The 21,681-nt window shown below is 38.6% G+C and overlaps 1 protein-coding gene across 4 annotated transcripts in view; it reads right to left on the bottom strand.

Annotated features, from left to right (window-relative positions):
- LOC311591254 (contactin-associated protein like 5-1-like) overlaps window positions 1-21,681 on the bottom strand; it is an 869,459-nt gene that overhangs the window by 665,948 nt on the left and 181,830 nt on the right. For all 4 annotated transcript variants that reach the window (XM_084770689.1, XM_084770692.1, XM_084770691.1 and 1 more), the window contains exon 2: window positions 3,505-3,609. In XM_084770689.1, the coding sequence (XP_084626815.1) occupies window positions 3,505-3,609 (105 nt within the window). The remainder of the gene's footprint in view (window positions 1-3,504; window positions 3,610-21,681) is intronic.

The following is a 21,681-nucleotide window of genomic DNA, read 5'->3' as shown; positions in this document are numbered from 1 at the left end:
AAGTAGGAATCCTGAATTTTGTTGACTTGTCTTTGAACCCAAGTGTTTTCCTTTTCTTACTATAAGATGTTAGGCAAACATGCTATTTCCCTAAATAGAGTCCAGAAATTCTATTGGAAGGCATTATAATTCATATCTTACACTAACTTTTCTATGGATTAATATGATAATATACATAAACAATTAATAATATTTTGTACTAATTTTACAAGATTGATCAAAGACAGTATTAGTATAGGCATTACATCAATATTCTCTCTACTATACAATGACGGGATTTTTTTTTTCTGTTAGAATAGTACATCACTTTGACATCCCAAGGACTCAATTCTAGAACATCTACAGATATTCAGGTTTTTGGTATAAGACGACAGACAACTGATTCTCCCCAACACCTAAATTGTTATAAATGATAAAATAAATAACTTCTGTATAGCATTGTTTCAGAATAATTATAAGAAAAACATTCATGTTCAATGTAAAAGCAATTTTCTATTTTTTCCACCAAATATATATATATATATATATATATATATATATATATATATATATATATATATTCTTAGATAGCTTCCTCAAATGAATTATGACTGTGACTCTTTGCTACAGATACATTTATGACAGTTAGCTTAGAACATATAACATGAAATATAACTGTAAAAGTATAAACAAATCTATAAAACAGAATTGATGGGGATTCAAACTCATAAAGTGTTAACAAATTAAATTCATTGAGGGTTAAAATATCAAAAATTCAATAACTGACTAAAATGCATTCCAGAATGTAAAGATAAATCAAAATAGAAAAATACAAGAGAGTCAGCCTAATATTTCCATGTGATGTTCAGTTGAGACGAGTTGGTGTGAATGAGAGGCCAGTGATTTGCTACACTTGCATACATAAATTTATATACATTTCTGTATATGATGTGTGTATATGTGTGTGCTTGTGAATGCACATGTGTGTTTGTGTATGGAGGTGTGAGTGTGAGTGTATATGTGTGTGAGTGTATGTACTTGTTTATGTGTAAACTGGTCCAAAGTTGACATCAGTGTTGCTCTAAGTTAATCATCAACTTGACATAGCCTGGAGTCACCTAAGAAAAGATTCTAGAATGATTGACTAGGTTTTGCCTAAAGGTATGACTAAAGGGATTTTCATGATTGTTAATAGATGTAAGAAGCCCCAGCTCACTATGGACAACTTAATCTCCTGGCCAATCGGTCCCAGACTGTATTAAAAAGCTTGATAAGCCGATAATCAAACCATTATACAGCATGCCATTCCTCCTTGATTTCTGCTAAACTTCCTTAGCAGTGAGATCCTTGGTTAGAGGTAACAGAACAGCAAACATGCCTGTCTTTAGATTCCTGCTTGACTTCCTGCCCACACTTCCTTCAATGATGACTTGTAATCTGGAAGCTTGAGTAAACCCTTCCTTTCCTAAATTGCTTTTGGTCACTGCTTTTATCACAGAAGCAGAAAGTAAACTCAGCTACTCTTCACATTACCTGTTGGAGCAAGCTCTCTTGTAGACCAGGAACACACTATTTAACTAGGCTTGCTAGCCAGCTTCTCTATGTGGGGCCTGTCTTTGCCTTTTGAATGCTGAGACTGAAGGCAGCTGCCATACCCTCTGGCATTTACATGGATTCTAGGGATCTGAACTCCTGCCTTTATGCTTGTGTGTCAAGTACTTTTCTCCATAGACATGCCTCTCAAGTATTTTTTAATGGAGAAAATGTTTATAATACCAATCAAATTTTAGAATTTTATAAGTTAAAGTCTTTACTACAAATAATTTATTTTGCTATATCATTCTCTATACATCAAAAAATCTATCAAAATATGATTATAATACAGCTAAATATCCAACATTATACTGGATAAGTTCACTTGCATTAAAGACTAATCAAGTATAACCATTCTCATTTTACCAGACCAAGTACTTACTCATAATACTCTCTTTCTGGTAAGGTTACATATTATTTGTGTTCTTATTTTTTATTAAGTATATTTAATATATACTTTAAATAGTAACATTAATATAAAAATAAATTAATAATTAAATGTATTGAAATAGCTCAATAAACATACGATTAACTTATCATGAAGCATGCTGTGGTAGCTACTTATGCTGGCAAATAAAATGTACATAATAAAACAAATACTTTTAAAAGCCATCTCCTCCAATACTTCTTACTATAACTAAAAAAAGAAATTTACATGGTTGTGGATAGCTCAGCGGAGGAAGTTCTTCCATACAAGTATGAAGGTGTGAGTTTGATCCCACAGAACCCATGTTAAGAACAAATTAGGTTTCGTGTTGCATGCTTGTGATGCAAGCTCTGGGAGGCAGAGTCAAGAATCTGGGCAGCCTAACCTTCAAGCTCTGGGCTAGTGCGTCACTCTTCCTCATATGTAGTGGATGTAAATATGATTTTGTTTTGATCCCAAGTGTAAATGTGAAATAGATTTGTGTGTTTTTCTGCGGGAAACAGACTTGTGAGAGAATAGGTGATATTTGTCCATTATTATGGTCTCTGGGAGCATATATATATATATATATATATATATATATATATATATATATATATATATATATATATACACATATACATACACACACACACCCCCCAACACCAACAGGTTTGGCTCCTTTGGCAGTTTGGTTTTGGCATTGCTTCTTACTTTTTGGCCATTCATCACTTTGTTTCAAGACCCTCATAGATGGAACCACTCCAGAGACTACTCCAAGGTTTTGTCTGCTGTTCTGGGTACCAGATGTTGTTCTGGGTTCCTGCTGCTGCAGTTGCTATCACCTTTGCTGAATTGCTTGTTTGCTGTTTAATGTGTCTGCAGAAATGCTGACTATGAAGAGTGTAATCACTCCAAGGAACTGGGTCTAAAAAGGTCTGATTCACCCATTCCCATTAACTCTTTTCTCTCCTATCTAGGGTAGGTGGGTTGGAAGGGAGATATAAGCATTAAGGAATTCCAAATAAAGTACGTTTGAAAAAGTTCAAAGTCTACACTCATAAAAGTATATAACATCTAAGAAACATCACTCAAAATTGTCCTTTGCCCCTAACACAACACAGACTTACACACATGTCTATACACATACACATACAGTGTCTATACACAAACAAGTGCATGAACACATACAAATCTACACAAAAAATTTCACATGTTATTAATGTGCTCTCATGAGAGATCATATTCATAACACGCATGACATTCTGGGATCCAGGGTCAGCACCTCAAACCACCACAACAATGGCAACAACAACAATAATTTTTTGGTGAATCATTGGGTTTGAGGAACATGTTAACTATTTATTTCATAGAGGGAAGTCTTTTTTTATTGAGTTATCCTCCCAGATTTCTTTGTGGATTGTCACTTTGGATGTGATCCCTGTATAGACAGTACTTCCTCTCTCCAAAGCACTCACAACATCCTCATCTAACACATGGATTTAGGGCTTAGTAACCATACTTACCCATTCTCCAGTTGAGTTGAGCTGGGCTGGAACTTCCAGTAAGATGTGAGGAGCTGGAGAATGCCTTCAGTGAGAGGAATGAGACCAATGGGTCATCACAATTGTCTGAAAAGATGGCAAGAGCAGGAGAGATCAGAGTCTATGGGTAACAATAATTTCACAAAAAGGGAATTTATAACGTAGGTACTCTTTTCTATCAACCACCAGCTTTGGGGAAGGTTGGGAACTATTTTTCATTGTGTGTTGCTGCAGTTACTTCTTATAACTGTCAAACATGGTATAACTTCCTTTTTTCTTGATGGAGAAAATGAAGGCTGGAGGGGTTCAAGCTCACAACAGTAGTAAGTAGCATAAAGAAAACGCTCAGGAAGATTTGACTGAGTTAAAAGCCCAGCTACCCATCCTTTCCTTTAGTTGACCATTTGAGCAAAGCCTCACAACATGTCTGTGTTTGATCTACAAAAAAGTGGACTCTTACAGGACCTTGCTTAGTCTTCCATCTTCAGCCTCTAAGAACCCTTGCAATAGAAAAACTGTGGATTTCTGACTACAACTTTTGTGTGAACCAGTGGGAAATGTGCTACTTACACATGTACTCACATAGGTTACAGGAAATAAAAGGGAATCATCTCCGACATTGTACACTTTTGAGCTGGATAGGAATGTCAATAGCTGGCTTTCTCACCTTGCCTGATGAGGTACTTTCTATGCATGCTTTGATAATACTAAACAAGATGATGCCATGGACAGATGCATGCCTCAGCAACAGGGTTATGTCCATCCAAGTTCACACTAATGCATAGCCACTGGATTTCACATGGAGAAACTTGGTCTGCACATCTAGCACATACCTCATTCATAATTGGTTTGAACATATGTGCTCACCAAAACTACCATTCAGATTTAACTGCCAAGCAATCAACCTAAGGGGGGGGGATTTTAAAAGCTCTACCCTCATTGTGGGTTAGTGTTTTAGAAGTGCTGTTTCTCATCATCTTTCCTTCTGTCAGGTAGTGACTCATGAAATGTCTTTGCTACATACTGACACCTTGAAATCAGACATCTTATCATCTAGAAATGTCAGCCAACAACTATTCATTATAAATCTCCTCTGACATTCTGCTATAGAAGCACAAGACTGGTTGAGGGACTAAGTCATCAATGTGCTGGAGTGATGCATTTCTCTGAGTTTTCTACTAGCTGGTCCTAGTTTCTGTAGGTCTTTCTTTAACAGTGAATCTATGACATAATAGGACTCAAGTTAAGGTGTGTGGAAAGAACTCTATTGTGAGTTGATGAAGGCAGGGACAAGACAAAAGAGCAATCAATGAGCCAATTACCTAACCTCACAGGCACAAAAAAAATTCTTTTCCCCTTTTGTACAAAATTGATTATCTGGGACATTGAAAAATGACTTTTTATAGCACCTAGAGAGGCCTTATTCAAACAGATTTGAAATGTGCCAGTCAAGGTAAATTTTCTGGTATGCAGGTTATTGGGAGGAACTGATCTGACATTTGAAAAGAACCCTTACAAAAGGATCATGATTGTTTATCCAGCCAATTCTAACAAAGCTGTTTTTTTAAAAAGATAATCTCAGAAAAAATAATTAGAAAGGTGAGGCTTAAACTCTTGTTTTTTAAGTGTGGTTAAAAATCACCAAGTAAACTGTGTTTCAGTTTTCTCCCATATGCAAACATCTAAAAATGTTTGAGAAGGATAAAACAGAGACATATTCCAACTGGAAAACCAAAAGAGTTCCATGAGGCACATGGGAAATGGCAGTTTGGTGGCTCTCAAGCATGAGGCATGGCAAGAGGAGAGTGAGAAAGAGCTTTACTCCTAAAACATGCAGTTAGAGGGCTTTATGTGCACAACAAAACACTTCTCTCTCTCTCTCTCTCTCTCTCTCTCTCTCTCTCTCTCTCTCTCTCTCTCTTTCTGTCTCTGTCTCTCTCTGTCTCTGTCTCTCTCTCTTGTCTCTCTCTCTCTGTCTCTGTCTCTCTCTCTCTTTCTCTCTCTTCCTCTCCCTTTTCATCTCTCCCCCCTCCCTCTTTCTCTCTTTTTATTAAACACACACAAATACAAGGCAGATACTGCATTTTCTTGTGAATCTTTTGTCACCGAGAAACATCAGGATACCAGATACAGCTAGAGATACACCTTAAGAAGAATCCAAATTCAACCACCCAAGTAAAAACCTGGTTGTTATGCCGCCATCTTTTTAATAACAATGGGGACAAAGAGACAAGCAGGATTGCTTGCCAGCAAGAATAACCTATTTTTGTGAGCTCTGTCCCTGCCTAGTCAGAGACCCTGTCTTAGAAGATGAGGTAGACAGCGTCCTGTAAAATGATACTCAAGACTGATCTCTGACCTCCATTGACACAGACAGGTAGCAGCTTGCGTATATGTGAGCAAACGTGTGCACCTGCATTTTAGTGAAAGAACATACACACAAACACGTAGTTCCTTATCCTTATTAGGCTCTGATAACTTTTCTACTTGCAGTGGATAACCTTTTTATATATTGTTCTTTTGGCTCTTATTATAAGCCTTCCTTATTTGGTTGCATAATACAATCATCCCCTCATTTTTCTGCAAATTTGTATTTTGTAATCTACCAGAACTGAATATGCTCCTTTTAAAAATCTGAAGTCAGTTCAATTCACATATCACTTAGAAAACAGTCCTGTCAGTTCATTTTTCTCCTTTTATTAGTAGCCCCTGGGTACATGTGTAAATTGTTTAAAATGCTTGCAATGGAGAAACATAGCTGTGACCTAATCATTTAAATTTAGATCATCTCATATATATTTAAGGTTCTATTTGTGCCTGTCTTCAGATGGGCACTGGGGATAGATCTAAGCAAAACAAAGCCATTCACTGGAGGTTGCTCACAGACCACTCAGAAATAAAAGAATATAAACAGATGTACTGCAAGGCAAGCAAATGTCATATTCAGTAAGGTACAACATAGCTCAAAATACTTCCCTTTCTCTCCAGCCTTCTGTGCTCCCCTGAGAACAGTGCTACAAATATCTGTTCTCCAAAAACCCATTGGCCTCACAGCAATAGCAGCCACATTTTCTACTGGCTATTCACATCTGTAACATTTCTGAGGACAGTGTTTCAACTTTGGGAATCCTAAAATCTCTGACAATGACTTCTGCCAAGGGACAGGCTGAAAGAACTTTAAGTGTGTTGTCCTCATCAACCTTGTATATTTTTTGCATTTTTATTCATTCATTCATATTACATCTGTTGTTATCCCATCCCTTATTTCCTCCCATTCCTCCCTCCCTCCCTCCTGCTTTCACCCTATTCCCCTCCCCTACGACTGTGACTGAGGGGGACATCTTCCCCCTATAAATGATCCTAGGCTATAAAGTCTCTTCTTGGTAGCCTGCTATCCTTCCTCTGAGTGCACTGGGCTTCCCCATCAAATGGACATGGTCAAATATTGGTCACCAGAGTTCATGTGAAAGTCAGTGCAGACTCTACTTAAGTGTGGAGAATGTCCTGTCCATTGGTTAGATCTGGGTAGAGGTTTAATGCTTACAGCACTTATGGTCCTTGGTTGGTGCCATAGTGTGAGCAGAACCCCTGGGCCCAGATCTATCCATCATAGTATTCTTCTTGTAGGATTCTAGGACCCTCTGGATCCTTCTATTTCACCATTCTCCCATACTTCTCTCACCTAGAGTTCCAATAGGATGTCCTCACTTCTATCCCAATGTCCTGGTAAGTGAAGACTTTCATGGAACATGCCCCTTGAGTTAATGTCCAGATATAAGTGAATATATACAATGTGAGTCTTTCTGCTTCTGGGGTAACTCACTCATTATGATCATTTCTAGTTGAATTCATTTGTCTGCAAATTTCAGAAATTCCTTGTTTTAATAGCTGAGTAGTATTCCATAGTGTTAATGTACCACAGTTTCTTTATCCATTCTTCTACTAAAGATCCTCCAGAGGAATCTCCATACCTGATCTCAAGCTTGGATATTAGACCTTTGTCAGATGTAGGGTTGGTAAAGATCTTTTCCCAGTCTGTAGGATGTCACTTTGTTTTGTTGACAGTGTCTCCTGCCTTATAGAAGCTTCTCAGACTCATGAAGTCCCATTATTAATTGTTGGCCTTAAGGCCTGGGCTGTTGGTGTTCTGTTCAGGAAGTTGTATCCTGTTCAAATGTGTTCCAGGCTCTTCCCCAATTTTTTTACTAACCGATTTAGTGTCTCTGGTTTTCTGTTGAGGTTTTTAATCCACTTGGACTTGAGTTTTGTGCATGATGATAAATATGGGTTTAATTGTATTTTTCTACATGTAGACATGCAATTACACCAGCACCATTTGTTGATGATATTATCTGTTTTCCATTGAAAGGTTTGGCTTCTTTGTCAAAAATCAAGTGACCATATGTGTTTGGTTTCACTTCTGGGTCTTGGATTCGATCCATTCATCAACCTGTGTATTGCTGTGCGAGTACCATGCAGTTTTAATTACTGTTGCTCTATAGTACAGCTTGAGATCTGGAATTGAAATGCCTTGGGAGGATCTTTTATTGTATCGGATTGTTTTAGCAATTCTGGGTTTTCTGTTTGTCCATATGAAGTGGAGAATTGATCTTTCAATGTCTTTAAAATGTTGGTTAGGTATTTTGATAGGGATTGCATTGAATTTTTAAGTTTTTTGTGGCAAGATGGCCATTTTTACTATTTTAATTCTCCCTATCCATGAACAAGGGAGATTCCTCCATCTTCTGATGTCATCTTTCTTCTCTTTCTTCAGAGATTTAAAAAAATTTTTTTTCAAACAAGTCCTTCACTTGCTTGGTTAGAGTTACTACTAGGTATTTTATATTGCTTGTGGCTATTGTGAAGGGTGTAGTTTTACTAATTTCTTCCTCTGCATGATTGTCATTTGTATATAGGAAGGCTATTGACTCTTTGATTTAATTTTGCTCTTGTATTAGTTTTGCAACTGTTTTATTGAGTACTTTTGCATCAATGTTCATAAGAGAAATTGGACTAAAGTTCTCTCTCTCTCTCTCTCTCTCTCTTTTTTTTTTTTTGTTCTTTGTGTGGATTATGTATCAATGTGAATGTAGCCACATAGAATGAATTTGGTAAAGTTCCACCCATTTCTATCTTTTGGAGTACCTTGAAGAGTATCAGTATTAGCTCTTCTTTGAAGGTCTGGTAGAATTCTGTGCTGCAACCATCTTGATGTGGCCTTTGTTTGTTTGTTTGTTTGTTTGGGAGACTATCAATGATTTCTTCAATTTCCATAGAAAAAATAGGAATATTTAATTTCTTCATCTTATCTTGATTCACTTTTGGCAAGTGGAATAGATCAAGAAAATTTTCTATTTCCCTTGGATTTTCAAATTTTATGGCACATATGCCTTTAAAATAGGATCTTATGATTTTTTATATTTCTTCAGTATCTGTTGTTATGTCTCCCTTTTCATTTCTGATTTTGTTGATTTGGATAGAGTCTCTCTGCCTTTTAGACAGTTTGGCTAATGGTTTGTCTATCATGTTGATTTTTTCAAAGAACCAGCTCCTGGTTATGTTGATTCTTTGAATTGTTCTCTTTGTTTCTAATTTATTGATTTCAGCCATGAGTTTGATAATTTCCAGATGTCTCTTCCTCTTGGGTGCTTCTGCTTATTTTTTTCTAGGGTATCTAGCAGTGTTGTTAAGTTGCTTGTGTTGAATATTTCCACTTTCTTTTTAAAGGCACTTAGTGCTATGAATTTTCCTCTTAGCACAGCCTTCAATGAGTCCCACAAATTTGGGTATGTTTTTCCTTCATTTTCATTGAATTGCAGGAGAAGTCTTCTATTTCTTTCTTCGTTTCTTCCCTGACCCAGGTGTCATAAAGTAGAGATTTGATTAGTTTCCATATGTGTGTAGCCTTTTTGTTATTTCTGTTGTTGTTGAAGTCCAGTCTTATACCATAGAGATCTGATAGGATACATGGTATTATTTCAATCTTCGTGAATCTGTTGAGGCTTGCTTTTTGACCTACTATGTCATCAATTTTGAAGAAGGTTCCATGGGGTGCTGAGAAGAAGGTATAATCCTTTGTGTTTGGGTGAAATGTTCTGTTGATAACTGTTAGATCCAATTGATTCATGACAGTGGTTAATGTTGTTACTTCTCAGCTTAGTTTCTGTTTTATTGACCTATCCTTCAGTGAAAGTGGGGTGTTGAAGTCTCCCATTATTACTGTGTGGGGATCGATATGTGGTTTAAGCTTTCTTAATAGTTTTCCTTTTTTTTCCTTAGAAAGGAGGGTGCCCTTGTATTGGGAGCATATATATTCAAAATTGTGATGTCATCTTCCTTGACTTTACCTTTGATGAGTATAAAGCATCCTTCTTTATCTCTTTTGATTAGTTTTGATGTAAAGTCTATTTTATTAGATATTAAAATGGATACACCAGCTTGTTTCCTGTGTCCATTGACTTGGAATACTTTTTCCCAACATTTTAGCTTGAGGTAATATCTATCCTTGAGGATGACATGTGTTCCTTGGTTAAGGAAGAATGTTGGGTTTTATTTATGCATCCATTCAGTTAGCCTGTGTCTTTTTATTGGAGAATTGAGACCATCAAAGTTGATAGATATTAGTGATCAGTGGCTGTTAAGTCCCTTGACTTTGATGTTGGTTGCAGTAGAGTACTTGTGTGGTTATGTTTTTGTAATGGTATAGTTATCTATTTCCCATGTAGTTTTGGTTGTAGTTTTTCATTTTGGGTTGGAGTTTTCCTTCTATTAGCTTCTGTAAGGCCAGATTAATGGTTATGTACTGTTTGAATAGTTTTTATAATGGAATATCTTGTTTTCTCCATCAATGGTTATTGAAAGTTTTGCTGGATAGAGTAGTCGTGCTTGGCATCCATGAGACCATGGCTTGCAGGACCTCTGTCCAGGCCCTTCTGGCTTTTATGGTCTTTGCTGAGAACTTGGGTGTAATTCTGATAGGTTTGCCATTAAATGTTATTTAGCCCTTTCCCCTTGCTGCCGGGCATCTTCTCTTTCCTCAATTCTTATTATCCTCAGGTTCTGTCTCTTCATGGTGTCCTTTATTTCTTTGATGTTTTCTGTCAGAAATTTTTCAGAATTAGCATTTTCTTTAATGGTTGCTTCAAGTCCTTCCATAGCATCTTCTACTGCCGAGATTCATTTCTCCATCTCTTGAATTCTGTCAGAGAAGCTTAGGACTGTATTACTTGCATGCTTCTCTGAGTCCTCTTGTTCCTGTCTGCATTCTGTCTCTGTTTTTATCATTGTTTTCATTTTAATCTTCAGATATTGAACTGTTTTATTGATTTCTTTCATCTGATTGTCTTTTCCTGGATTATTTTCCAGTGCCTCTCTATAGGCCTCCTTAATGTCTGCAATCTGTTTGGCTGCATCTTTCTGCATTTGTTTTCGGATCTTATTTGTTTCCTCCATTATCATCTTCATTACAATGGATTGGAGGTCATTTTCTTGTGTTTTATTGTGGTTGAATTCTCAGGGTTGATTTCATTGGGATAGTTGGGATTTGGAGATGCTGGTATTTTTGTTTTGTTTTTGTTTTTTTTGTTTTTTGTTTGTTTGTTTTGTTTCTGTTGTTTATGGTTTGGCACTGACCTCTAGACATCTTGTCTCTGACGTTGGGACTATAATCCAGGCTTTCTGTTCCACCTGGGCCAACGGGCCCAAAGAGGGGCCAAAGAGGGAGAAAGAGGGTAGGCAGATGTGGCATGCACACAGGCATGTACACTTGGCAGTGGGAAGCTTTAAAGCTGTGGCTGAAGGTGTGACTGGAGCTGCCTAGGACCTTATGTGGGTCCTGGGTCTCTCCAAGGAATGGCGGGCCTGATCTATGCTCTCCATTCACCCTGGGCCAGTGGGCCTACAGGTGGTCAGAGAGGAAAAAAGGGGGCTCAGTTGATGCAAACACCCCTGGTTCTGGGTTTTGGTTTCGTGCTCACAGTCCCATGGTCTCTGTTTCCTTGATGCTTTCTCAGAACTTTCAGGTTTTTCCAAGATGAGAACCACCTGGTTTTCTGGTTTTACTGGGCTAGCAGCTCCAGCCTGAAGTTACACTGCCTACAGTTCAGTCTCAGATACCAAGTGCCCAGTTATCACTAGTCAGAACCTGTTCAGCTGTTGGAAAGTCTGTACTCTTCTGGACTGGTGGGCCCAGAAACATATTCTCTGTTCCCCCTTGGCCAATGGCCCCACACATGGTATGAGAGGAAGACAGGGGCCATAGGTGATGCCAAAAACCTTGGCTCTGGGTTTTCAACCTTGTATATTTAAATAATGGATTATGAAGAACCCATCAGAATTAGGATCTCATGTTCCAAAATAATAATGATGGGAAATTATCAGATCAGAAAGGAAGAGAAGTCATCCCACTTTTCCTTTTGGGTTAGGAGGTGGTTCTCTCTGTCATTTCTATGTTTATTCAAAAAATCTTACAGAGAATAGACCAGGCCTATGAAGTTGGACCTCCCAAATCCCAGATTTGTTCCTTTTCCTGCCATAATGTCTGGAGACAATCCAAGTAAATGGACCAAGCTGTGTTTTTATCTCTGCCACGCAGAGTATCATCTGTGCCATAATCAGCCATAAATGATGTGATGAAATAAAACAGAGGCTCCACCCAGTAGCAGATTGAAACTGATGTTGAGACTTACAGCTAATCATTGAGTAGAATGCAGGGGATCCTGTGGAAGAGATGGCCAAAGGATAGTAGGGAGGGAACAGGAGCTTCACAAGAAGAGCAACAATGCCAACTCAAACACCCAGGGGGGCTTATGGAGCCTGAAACATCAAGAACCTTGTGTGGACTAGACCTAGCTCCTCTACACAGACATACCAGATTGGCACCTAAGTCTTTATTTGGGTCCCCTAGTGGGCCTCCTTGTATCTAAGGAGTGGGGGAGTGGGTATGAGGGAAGAGGGAGGGAGAGTGAGACCAGGAAGAGAGGAAGGAGGTGGCTAAGATTGGGATCTAAAGTGAATAAGTAAAAAAAAATGGAGTAAGAAAAGCAGTCAGTATGAAGCCCATATGAAAGCAGATGTCAGCATGGGCTTCTGGCTTTAACTGCTGCCACCTCAAAGGAGACCTAACAGTTTATTACTAGGATTTTTCTTCTGTGCTATGAAACCCTCCAAAGAACTGGTGCTACAGATGGCTCTTGTGTGCTAAGGGCTCACAGTGAGCCAAGAACACAGGACAAATGTAGAAGAGAAAAGGATGTAGACATGTGAGGAAATCAAAGGCGCACTCAACACACAGCTGGATATCCTGGTAGAGGCCCGCCTGGAAAGGAAAGGAAGTGCCATCTGCTCCATCACTCTTATGGGCTTCCAGGAAGCCTACCACATTGTCTTTTAAATTCAGACTTCTCTGCTTCCTCATTTTCCTAAAATGTTTTCACAAAGGATAAATCACCCTCCCCCACCATAGTCTGTGGTTAGGGTGTATGTATGTGTGTGTAGCTTAAAGAAGGTTTTAAAAAACTGAAGAATCTTTTTCTAAAGGGAGCTTTTGTTCATGAGACATTGCCTATGTAGCCCATAATCTCCAACCTCCAATCTCCCTGTCTCAACCTCTAGAGTACTAGGCTTTCTAGTGCAAAATGAGGTGTTTCCAGCTTCAAAAATAATCTTGAGGAGATTTGTTTACTCTCAGGTGTGAACTTGATCGAATCTAGAATAAACTAAGAGTAGAATTTCTTGGCACAGGTATCAGGGATTCTCTTAACTATGAACGTAGAAGCAAGAAAGGTCATCCAGAATGTTGACCACATTTTGTCTCTACTTTTCTTTCAATCTTACTCACAGGTTATTCTACCTTGTCCAGAGTTTGTCTACTTCTTGGCTGTTGCTGACACTATTGATGACATCCCTCATGAATATCATATCTCAGTGGTATTCCAATGAGGACTGAAGGCCAATAGGTCTCCAGGAATACTTTAGGCTGTTGGTACCAAAATGGGGATACTGAAGCACCAGAGTCCTGTACCAGATGGGGGTGCCTCCTTCCTGAGTAGGTACCCATTCTCAGCTTTGCCAATGTGAAAACAGTCATTGTTGCCTACACAGAGGACATGTAAATCAATTAATAAATCCAACTTTAGTATATATGCATTCCACATTCTATTTCTACAGAGTCCCCTGACCAGGACAGGGAGTGAACATTAGGTTTTCCTCATATCCACTTCCAATGCATTGCTCTGAGATAGACCACAGGGATTTCCTGAGACTGGAAAGCAGATATCAGCTAATGCCCACAGACTGCTTCCAGAATAAGCTTTCAAGCCCCTTCCCTTGACATTCCTTCCAGAGCTTAGATGCTATCAAATTCAAGCCCTAGTTAAGATTAGGATTATTTTTCTTCAGCTAATGATTGATCATCTTTGAGCACCTGCCTCTGCCTGCAAGTGCTGGGATTAAATGCATGTGCCACCAGAACCCAACTCCAACAACATATTCTAATATTAAAAGATGTTTGCATCTATAGAATCAGAAAGTCATCTAATTTCACTTAATATATGAGAGGATTTGGGCCAAAAGAGTTTTAAAAATCTACCCAGGACTGTTACTTGACAGGACATAGGTATTTTCTGTGCACTGGAGACCTCTGTGAGTTCCAATTCTATGTGAGGTATTGTTTACATTATCCATAACTACTTATTTATGTGCATTGAGATTTGAATGAGAAATACCTCCACTTTTTGGGCTTGGATTTTAACTGCATCTGACATTTAGAAGGAATGTCACAGGAAGGGGACTTTGAGAGCTCATTCTTGAGGCTGTCTGCTGTGCATTAGGTTATATCTGCTGCACAATCTTAGGGGATCCCTGTGGTCCATCTCAGAACAATTCATCGGAAGTGGATATGTGGAAAACCTGATATTCACTCCCTGTCCTGGTCAGGAGACTTTGTAGGAACACAACATTGCAGAGGTGGTGTCTGAAAGGCTGTTGAACCTTCAGCTGGTGGAGTCTCCTTGGTAGAAATGCATCATTGGGGTACATCATAAGGAGTTGCAGCTCATCTCCACTTCTGGTACATCCTGTGTCACTTGACACAGGGTACGGTACATTTTATCATAATGATGACAAAGGGTGCCTCTTCTAGGGTCCAGGACACCTCAGACTTGTTCTGTCAAGATTTGGCCATCCAGAGCCAGTCTGTCCTGAACAAAGGTCAGGGATTTGTTTTGGGGTAACATTACAGTTTGGGGATGTCTGATCACAGGTTAATGCAACCAAATTTCCCAACCTCATAATATTGATTTAGAATGCCTTTTCTATATTCTTGGGATTCTAGCGAAAGCTGCTATCAAGGGTGCCCCTGGGTGTTTGTTGGACTTTTTCCAAACAGCATCTGTACAGTTTTTTGGGAAACACACTCTCGCTTCTAGCTTCCTAGCTACTAGCAGTGACCCCAAGGGCACTAAGAAGATTTGGGCATTATGACAAAAAAACACACCTAGATAATAATACTAGGAAAGATTTAATGGAGAAAAAGGTACTCCTGTTAAAGGTCACAGACTGCTTCAGTTGGACCTGCAGTTTCCTAGCCAGAGATGATCTCACAAATCCTGGGCAGCACATAGAACAGCTTGCTCTTCCAGGGATTGTTCAACATTCCTGACTTTTTCCTGATCTACCCAACAATAATGATGCTCTCAATGTCAGCAGGATGCAGCCAAGGATGAGTGCTTTGCACCCTTTCCATTTATTATAAATAATAGGCTGGAATGTTTGGTTTCAGGCATCCCTGGATGCCTACCTGCTGCAGAGCATGGCTGGCATACCATAAACTATACCCAAAATTCTCTAGCTCAGTGGTGAGGCTTTCCTTTTCCCAGAGGTCCTTCACTGTATAGCCCAGACCTTTATGCTTCTCCATACACACCTGTTCTCTGCTCTCTTCTCTCTGTCTGTGTCTCTCCTCTTTCCCCCTTTCTTTCTCTCCTCTTTCTGTCTGTATATCTCTTTTTCTCCTTCTCTTCCTATCTCTACTCTCTCTGCGCACATTTTTCTTGAGAGTTGCTTCAAACAAACATTCATTTATTTATATATACTCAGTCATAGTGGAAGGCAACTAAAACAATAAGTAAGCTTTATTAATATATCCTATTGTTAAAAGAAAGTTGTTTTCTTGATAGTAGAAACTCTTGAAAAAATGATAATCTGCATTTTCACAATTATTTGCTTCTTCATTGTTTTCTTATTTTGCCCTTTAATGCCTATCTGACCCTTTTTCCTCAAGGGGAGGAAGAACACAGGAAAGACAAACAGGTAAGAAGAGAAAACTAGAAGAACTCCATCTGCTTGTTTCTGAGAATCTGCCTGTATGCTCAAGAACGTTAACACTTCATTTCGCATGGGTAGAAATGATTTGTTATTCATGAATAAGAACATTGCAGTCCTCTTTCACAGCATGGAGCAGCAAACACAGAATGTGGGGATAAATTCAACATTAGCACAGCTCTTTAGAAGTTACTGTTCAGTGTTTAAGATGCTGCTGCTATAAGTACCATTGTTTTTTGTTGTTGCCAACATATATTTTTATTCATTATTACTGAAATACCAATAGAATTACAGATGGTACTGAAGTGAAATTGTGTGTATCATCTTGATTACTACAGTAAATTGTGTGCATATGGAGAATTGGAGGGTAAGATAAATTCACTTGCATTTATCTGCGCTATAAAATTCCTCTAGGCGTTGAACATGTAATGACCTACTTTGTTTAAAAGATATAAAGTATAAATTCTGTAGCATGTCTTTACTGGTACTTAGAAGTGATAACTCAGGATTTTCCCTTCATTTAATTTTTCCATTGTAAACTATAATTTTAGTTAGCAAACAGTGCCATAAATACTGTGGTTTTCTTTTAAATATGACCCCGTCTCCTTCCTCTCCCATAAATCCCAAGGGCAAATAGCTTCATAATGAGCAGACCAATAGACTAGGATTCCTTAAAGTGCAGCACAGAGACACTCACCTTCTGTGTCCAGCTCTCCATCTTCTTAATACTACATCATGTCAACATGTGATTTGCATTACTCTCTGGGCATCAGGCCAGACTGCTACAGGAAGACCTGTGGTCAACTAGCAGCAGATCATCTTTTATTTTACCAAAAGATGTGGGCATGTGCCTCAGTGATAAATAGTTGATTTGCCAGCATAAAGACAGTGGGTCAATTCCTAACATCAACTCCCATAACTATTTAAAATTTTAAATTAAGTTTGAAAAGTCATGCTTATCAACAATTGCATGTAAAACTAAAAATGACATGTCTTAAATTGCAGGCTCCTGGACCTGCAGTGATTCAACACTCTGACTGGTATCAGCAGGGACACAGAACTTGGTCTGGGGATACAGCTTTTTGGGGACAACATTGGCGTAGTTCTCCAGTTGTGGGGTGAACTCTCTGTCTTGCAGAGAGACTAACAAGGGGAAGTCCTCTGGATGGTGTGAAATAGAGCTCTGAGATGTCAAGAATAACAGTAAGAATAGCACAGAAGACTGTCATGAAATGAGGACATGGCAACAGCTATTATGACCACCTTTATTTATTCTACCAGGGTCAATGTGAGTCTCTGCCTATTCTCTGTCCTGAACTTACTTTTCAATACTACAATGGCAACTAAGCCTGGTAGAATGAGTACCTAGTGTGAATGTAATTCTTTCTCAGACTGTCAGTGGAGTGTACTGCAATCTCAGCTGTAAACTGCTAAATTTATTTTCTAGCATTATAGCTTAGCATTTAACTTATGGGAGATTATTTAAATACAGTTGTAGTGATTTAATAAAAAATGGTCCACATAGGATCATAGGGCAGATTTAGGCACTATTTGAGGGTGTGGCGTTGTTGGAGGAAATATGTTACTGGGAGTAGGCTTTGAGGTCTCAGATGGCCAATGCAGGACTAGTTTGAGTGTCTCTTCCTGCTGCCTGTGGATTCAGATATAGACCACTCAACTGTCTTTTTAGTGTCATGTCTACCTGCATGCTGCCAATCTGTCTGCCAAGATAATAATGTACTAAATCTCTGAACTATAAGACAACTCTAATTAAATATTTTTCATTATAAGAGTTATTGTTCTGACCATTGGCTAGATCTGGGTAGGGATTTAACGTTTACTGCCTGTATTGTCCTTGGCTGGTGTCTTAGTTTGAGCAGGACCCCTGGGCCCAAATCTGCCTATCATAATGTTCTAGCCAATGGTCAGAACATTCTCCACAGCACAGTTGAGTGGAGAGTGGGATATTATTTTCTCATATACTCTGGTGCCTCACCTTTGACCATGTCCCCTGGAGGGGGAGACCTGGTGGCATTCAGAGGAAGGACAGCAGGTTACCAAGAAAAGACTTGATACCCTATGAGCATATACAGGGGGAGGTAATCCCCCTCAGGAACAGTCATAGGGGAGGGGAATAAGCGGAAAATGGGAGGGAGGGAAGAATGGGAGGATACAAGGGATGGGATAACCATTGAGATGTAACAAGAATAAATTAATAAAAAATGTATATATATATATATAAAAAGAGTTATTGTTGTCATTGTGTCTCTTCACAGAATTAAACTTTAACTAAGACAAAAGTTGGTCCCTGGAGTAGGGAAGGTCTCTTAACTCTAGATCTTCCTCCCTTTGTCTTCCAGGTACAGGTCTACACCAGGCTGATCTGATTATTTACTCTTGGCAAGTCCTCACCCAGCTAAGCTTACAACTTATGAAAAGGAATTAAAGAAAAGGTCTGATCTAGTTGTGATAGCGAATACCTTTATCCCAGTATTCTAGAGGGGAAGTCAGGCACATCTCTGAGTTTAAAGCCAACCTGGTCTAAAGATCCAGTTTCAATACAGCCAAGATTAGGCATAGAAGGAAACTATGGAAACCAGAAAGTTAATGAAGATGTAATTATGCAGTTTGGAGTTTACCAGGCTGGTTTTCTGTCTAGATTTGATCCTGTATTTCCTCACTATGTTCCCTTTACCCCTTTTGGAAGAGTAACATATACCCTATCCCACTGTTTGATGGAAGTATGTGATGGGCTTTATTATTTTGATTTTATAGGTGATTACAGTTAAAAGATGGCATAAATCTCAGAAGAGACTTTGAGCTTTGGGCTTTTAAGCAAGTTTGAGACAATGATACTCTACGTGGACTTTTCTGATGGCACACATCCTATAGGAATGACTGGATCCTTCTCAAATGTCATAATTCTTGAGACATTTATAGGCTCTTGGTAATGATTTTCTTGGGGACAGACTAAAAATAAAAAGGCTGTTCCTGGCAAAATGCTTCAGCGTGTTCTACTTTTCCTTATAAAATTTTCTCCTTGCTTGTCCTAAATCAAAACTGTGATTCTTGAGCAAACATTGGCTGTAATTATGAGGAAATAAAATGAATAAATTAAAAATAGCAAAAGACACATTGTATTGTGTTCACTAAATACCTTCCATTTTGGAAAAAATTCTTTTGCAATTAAATAATATGAAGAAAAAAATGACACTGAAAAGCAATTATAACCCTGAGGAAATTACATGTCATTCCTCAACACAAAACCTAGTGTGTTCAAAATGGAGAGGAGAGATTTGTGGAGGAATAAGAAGTGGCTGAGAATCAATGCATTTAACTCTGATGGTCTCACAAACCATAAAATGATGATGCACCAATCCTCAAGAATGTCAAATATAAGGGCATTTTTTCTTTCCTTTTTCTTAACATTTCAAGCATTTTATTTTATGAAATGACTTGTCCTAACAAAGAGTTCCTTTAAAATTATGGATTTTTTCTCTTTTTGTACATTTATAAGTATGATGTGTGTATACAAGTATGTTTGCATGTTCACATGTCTCTGTGTACTTGTGTATCTATCTGTACATATGGAAGATAAAATGAGATATTAGCATTTACTGTAGTTATTGAACTAGAACCTCTCATTAAACCCATAGATTCCTGATGTTCTCATTTTGCTTCCCAGTGTGGACCTTTGGACTCCTTGTCTGTATCTCTGCAGTTTTCAGTTCTTGGATTGCATAGGGCTGTAACAGATGCTCAGCTTTTCACAGATAATAGAGACCCAAACTCCTGTCCTAACAAGTGCATGACAAGTGTTTTATCCACAGAGCCATTTTCCAGGCCCAGTTAAGGGCCCAGCCCGTCTCCACACAAGGTTAAGTTTAAAAATCTTCTGTCAAGCACTTCCTGCAGTAATGATGACAAGATATTTTCTGCAGCAGCTTTAGATCTATCTAAAGTGGTTAAACTCAAGGACTTGGGAGAGAAATGAATGAATAATAATAAAAAAAAGCCTTGGTGCTTAACCTTGGTGTGAGGATTCCTGACATAGATGCTCAAGTACACTTTGTTTATTTATGTATTTATTTGTTTTTATTTTTTAATAACTAGGTGACAACCTACTTCTGTAAGTCTTCAAAATGCTTGCAGAATGAAATCTATTATCATCTGTGTGTGTGTGTGTGTGTGTGTGTGTGTGTTTGTGTGCACATGCAAGTACACATGCATGTGACTGTACACGTGCACCTTAAGAGCAGAGGTCAGCATCAGATGTCTTCCTGAATTTTTACACAGCTTAGTATTTGAGATGGGGTCTCTCATGATCCTGGAGTTTGCTACCTCAGGCTCAGCTCAATTCATCCCAGCCCTGGAGTTAGGTGTGAGTTTCTTTTCTCTAAATAAAATTTTAATTTAGGAGTAAATAGAGTATACACAGACAGGAAAGATGGAGATGGCTTCTAATTGACAGGAAGCATATTGGTCATGACTGGGCATTGTAATATATAGATTCAAGCTCTGCCTCTTGTTCTCAACTGCGTCTAGTGAAGCTATTCCATGAATTGCGCTTCAATCTACATGGTCAGGGGACCCTCGTGCTCTTTTGTTTTGATTTCTTCTAGTTCATTCCTTCATGAAAAGACCCTTTCTAGAGCATTTAGACTTCTGATACCTGCTAGTCCCTTGGGATAGCATCCAGAACTGTGCAAATGAATTTCATCCTTGTTCTGGAAGATATAAGGGCTTGTCTATGAAAAGGGGTTGGAAGTAACATTTTCCTTATGAACATGATTATCTGTTCCCAACTAAAAATGACCATCCACATCTGACTTGCTCTCATTTGCATTTGCTACCCTTATCATGGTAGGATGCACTTGGTGCTGAGTTCAGACAATGGGCCACCGTGACAGGTGACTAGGATCAGCACTGAATGAAGCATTGTAGTTCTAATTTTATAAACAAACTAAGCCTCTGAGTAGTCAACAGATTGCTCAGTATCACAAAGCTGGGATTAACCCCATCTGTCCAAGGTCATTAGTTATCTATAATTTTCTTGGTTACCATCATAAAGAATTTAACTTAGACTCTAGATCAGTCCCTTCAAATGATCTGTTCCCAGTCTCTGGAACAATCTTGAAATGGTGAGACAATAAAAAGCAAAATCTATGCACTTTCCGCATGATCTTTATATTATCATAATACACCTAAAGCACATTTTTTTCTTGTAACCAGGAGGAATTATAGGTTCAAGGGAAACACTTTCAGAGTAAGACTCTATACCAGCTATTTTGGAGTTTTTGCCCAGAGCTTGGAGACAAGCATGAGTGCACACATGGCAGTAAACTATCCAGCTTAGCAGTGCATGATGGGAACACAGCCTGCTGGTGCTGCACTCAGCTGTGTTCTACAGAGAACTCAAGACGCTCCATGAATGCCAGCATCTCTGCCCTGGCAGGATCGCTGGAATAATAAACATGCAAAGTGTCTTTAAAAAAAAAAAGATGTGGCAGTGTGATAGGGGACCCAGGAGTCATTCTGTTGGGCTACAAACATGACTAAAGAACTTGCAGTGGCTCCTACTATTAACTTTGAGACTTTCCACAAGGCACAAAGTTTTGATCACCTCAGTTAGGGGACACTTACTGTGAGGCTCAAATCAGCTGAAGTCCACATATCCTGCCCCAATCCTCGCCAATTGTATGTGGTTATGTTTTAATCTTTTTTCTGTCTTTGTGGCAAATTCTATGATGGATGAAAAATTCCAGCATATTCCCAGACTCCATTAATGAACTTATCAATTTGCAGGAGTACTCTAAAGATTTTTAAAGCACATATGTG

The sequence above is a fragment of the Acomys minous genome, assembly GCF_964271855.1.
Source record: "Acomys minous genome assembly, chromosome: 1".
NCBI lineage: Eukaryota > Metazoa > Chordata > Mammalia > Rodentia > Muridae > Acomys > Acomys minous.
The sequence above is the reverse complement of the archived record's forward strand: the minus strand, read 5'-3'. Positions and strand labels throughout refer to the sequence as shown.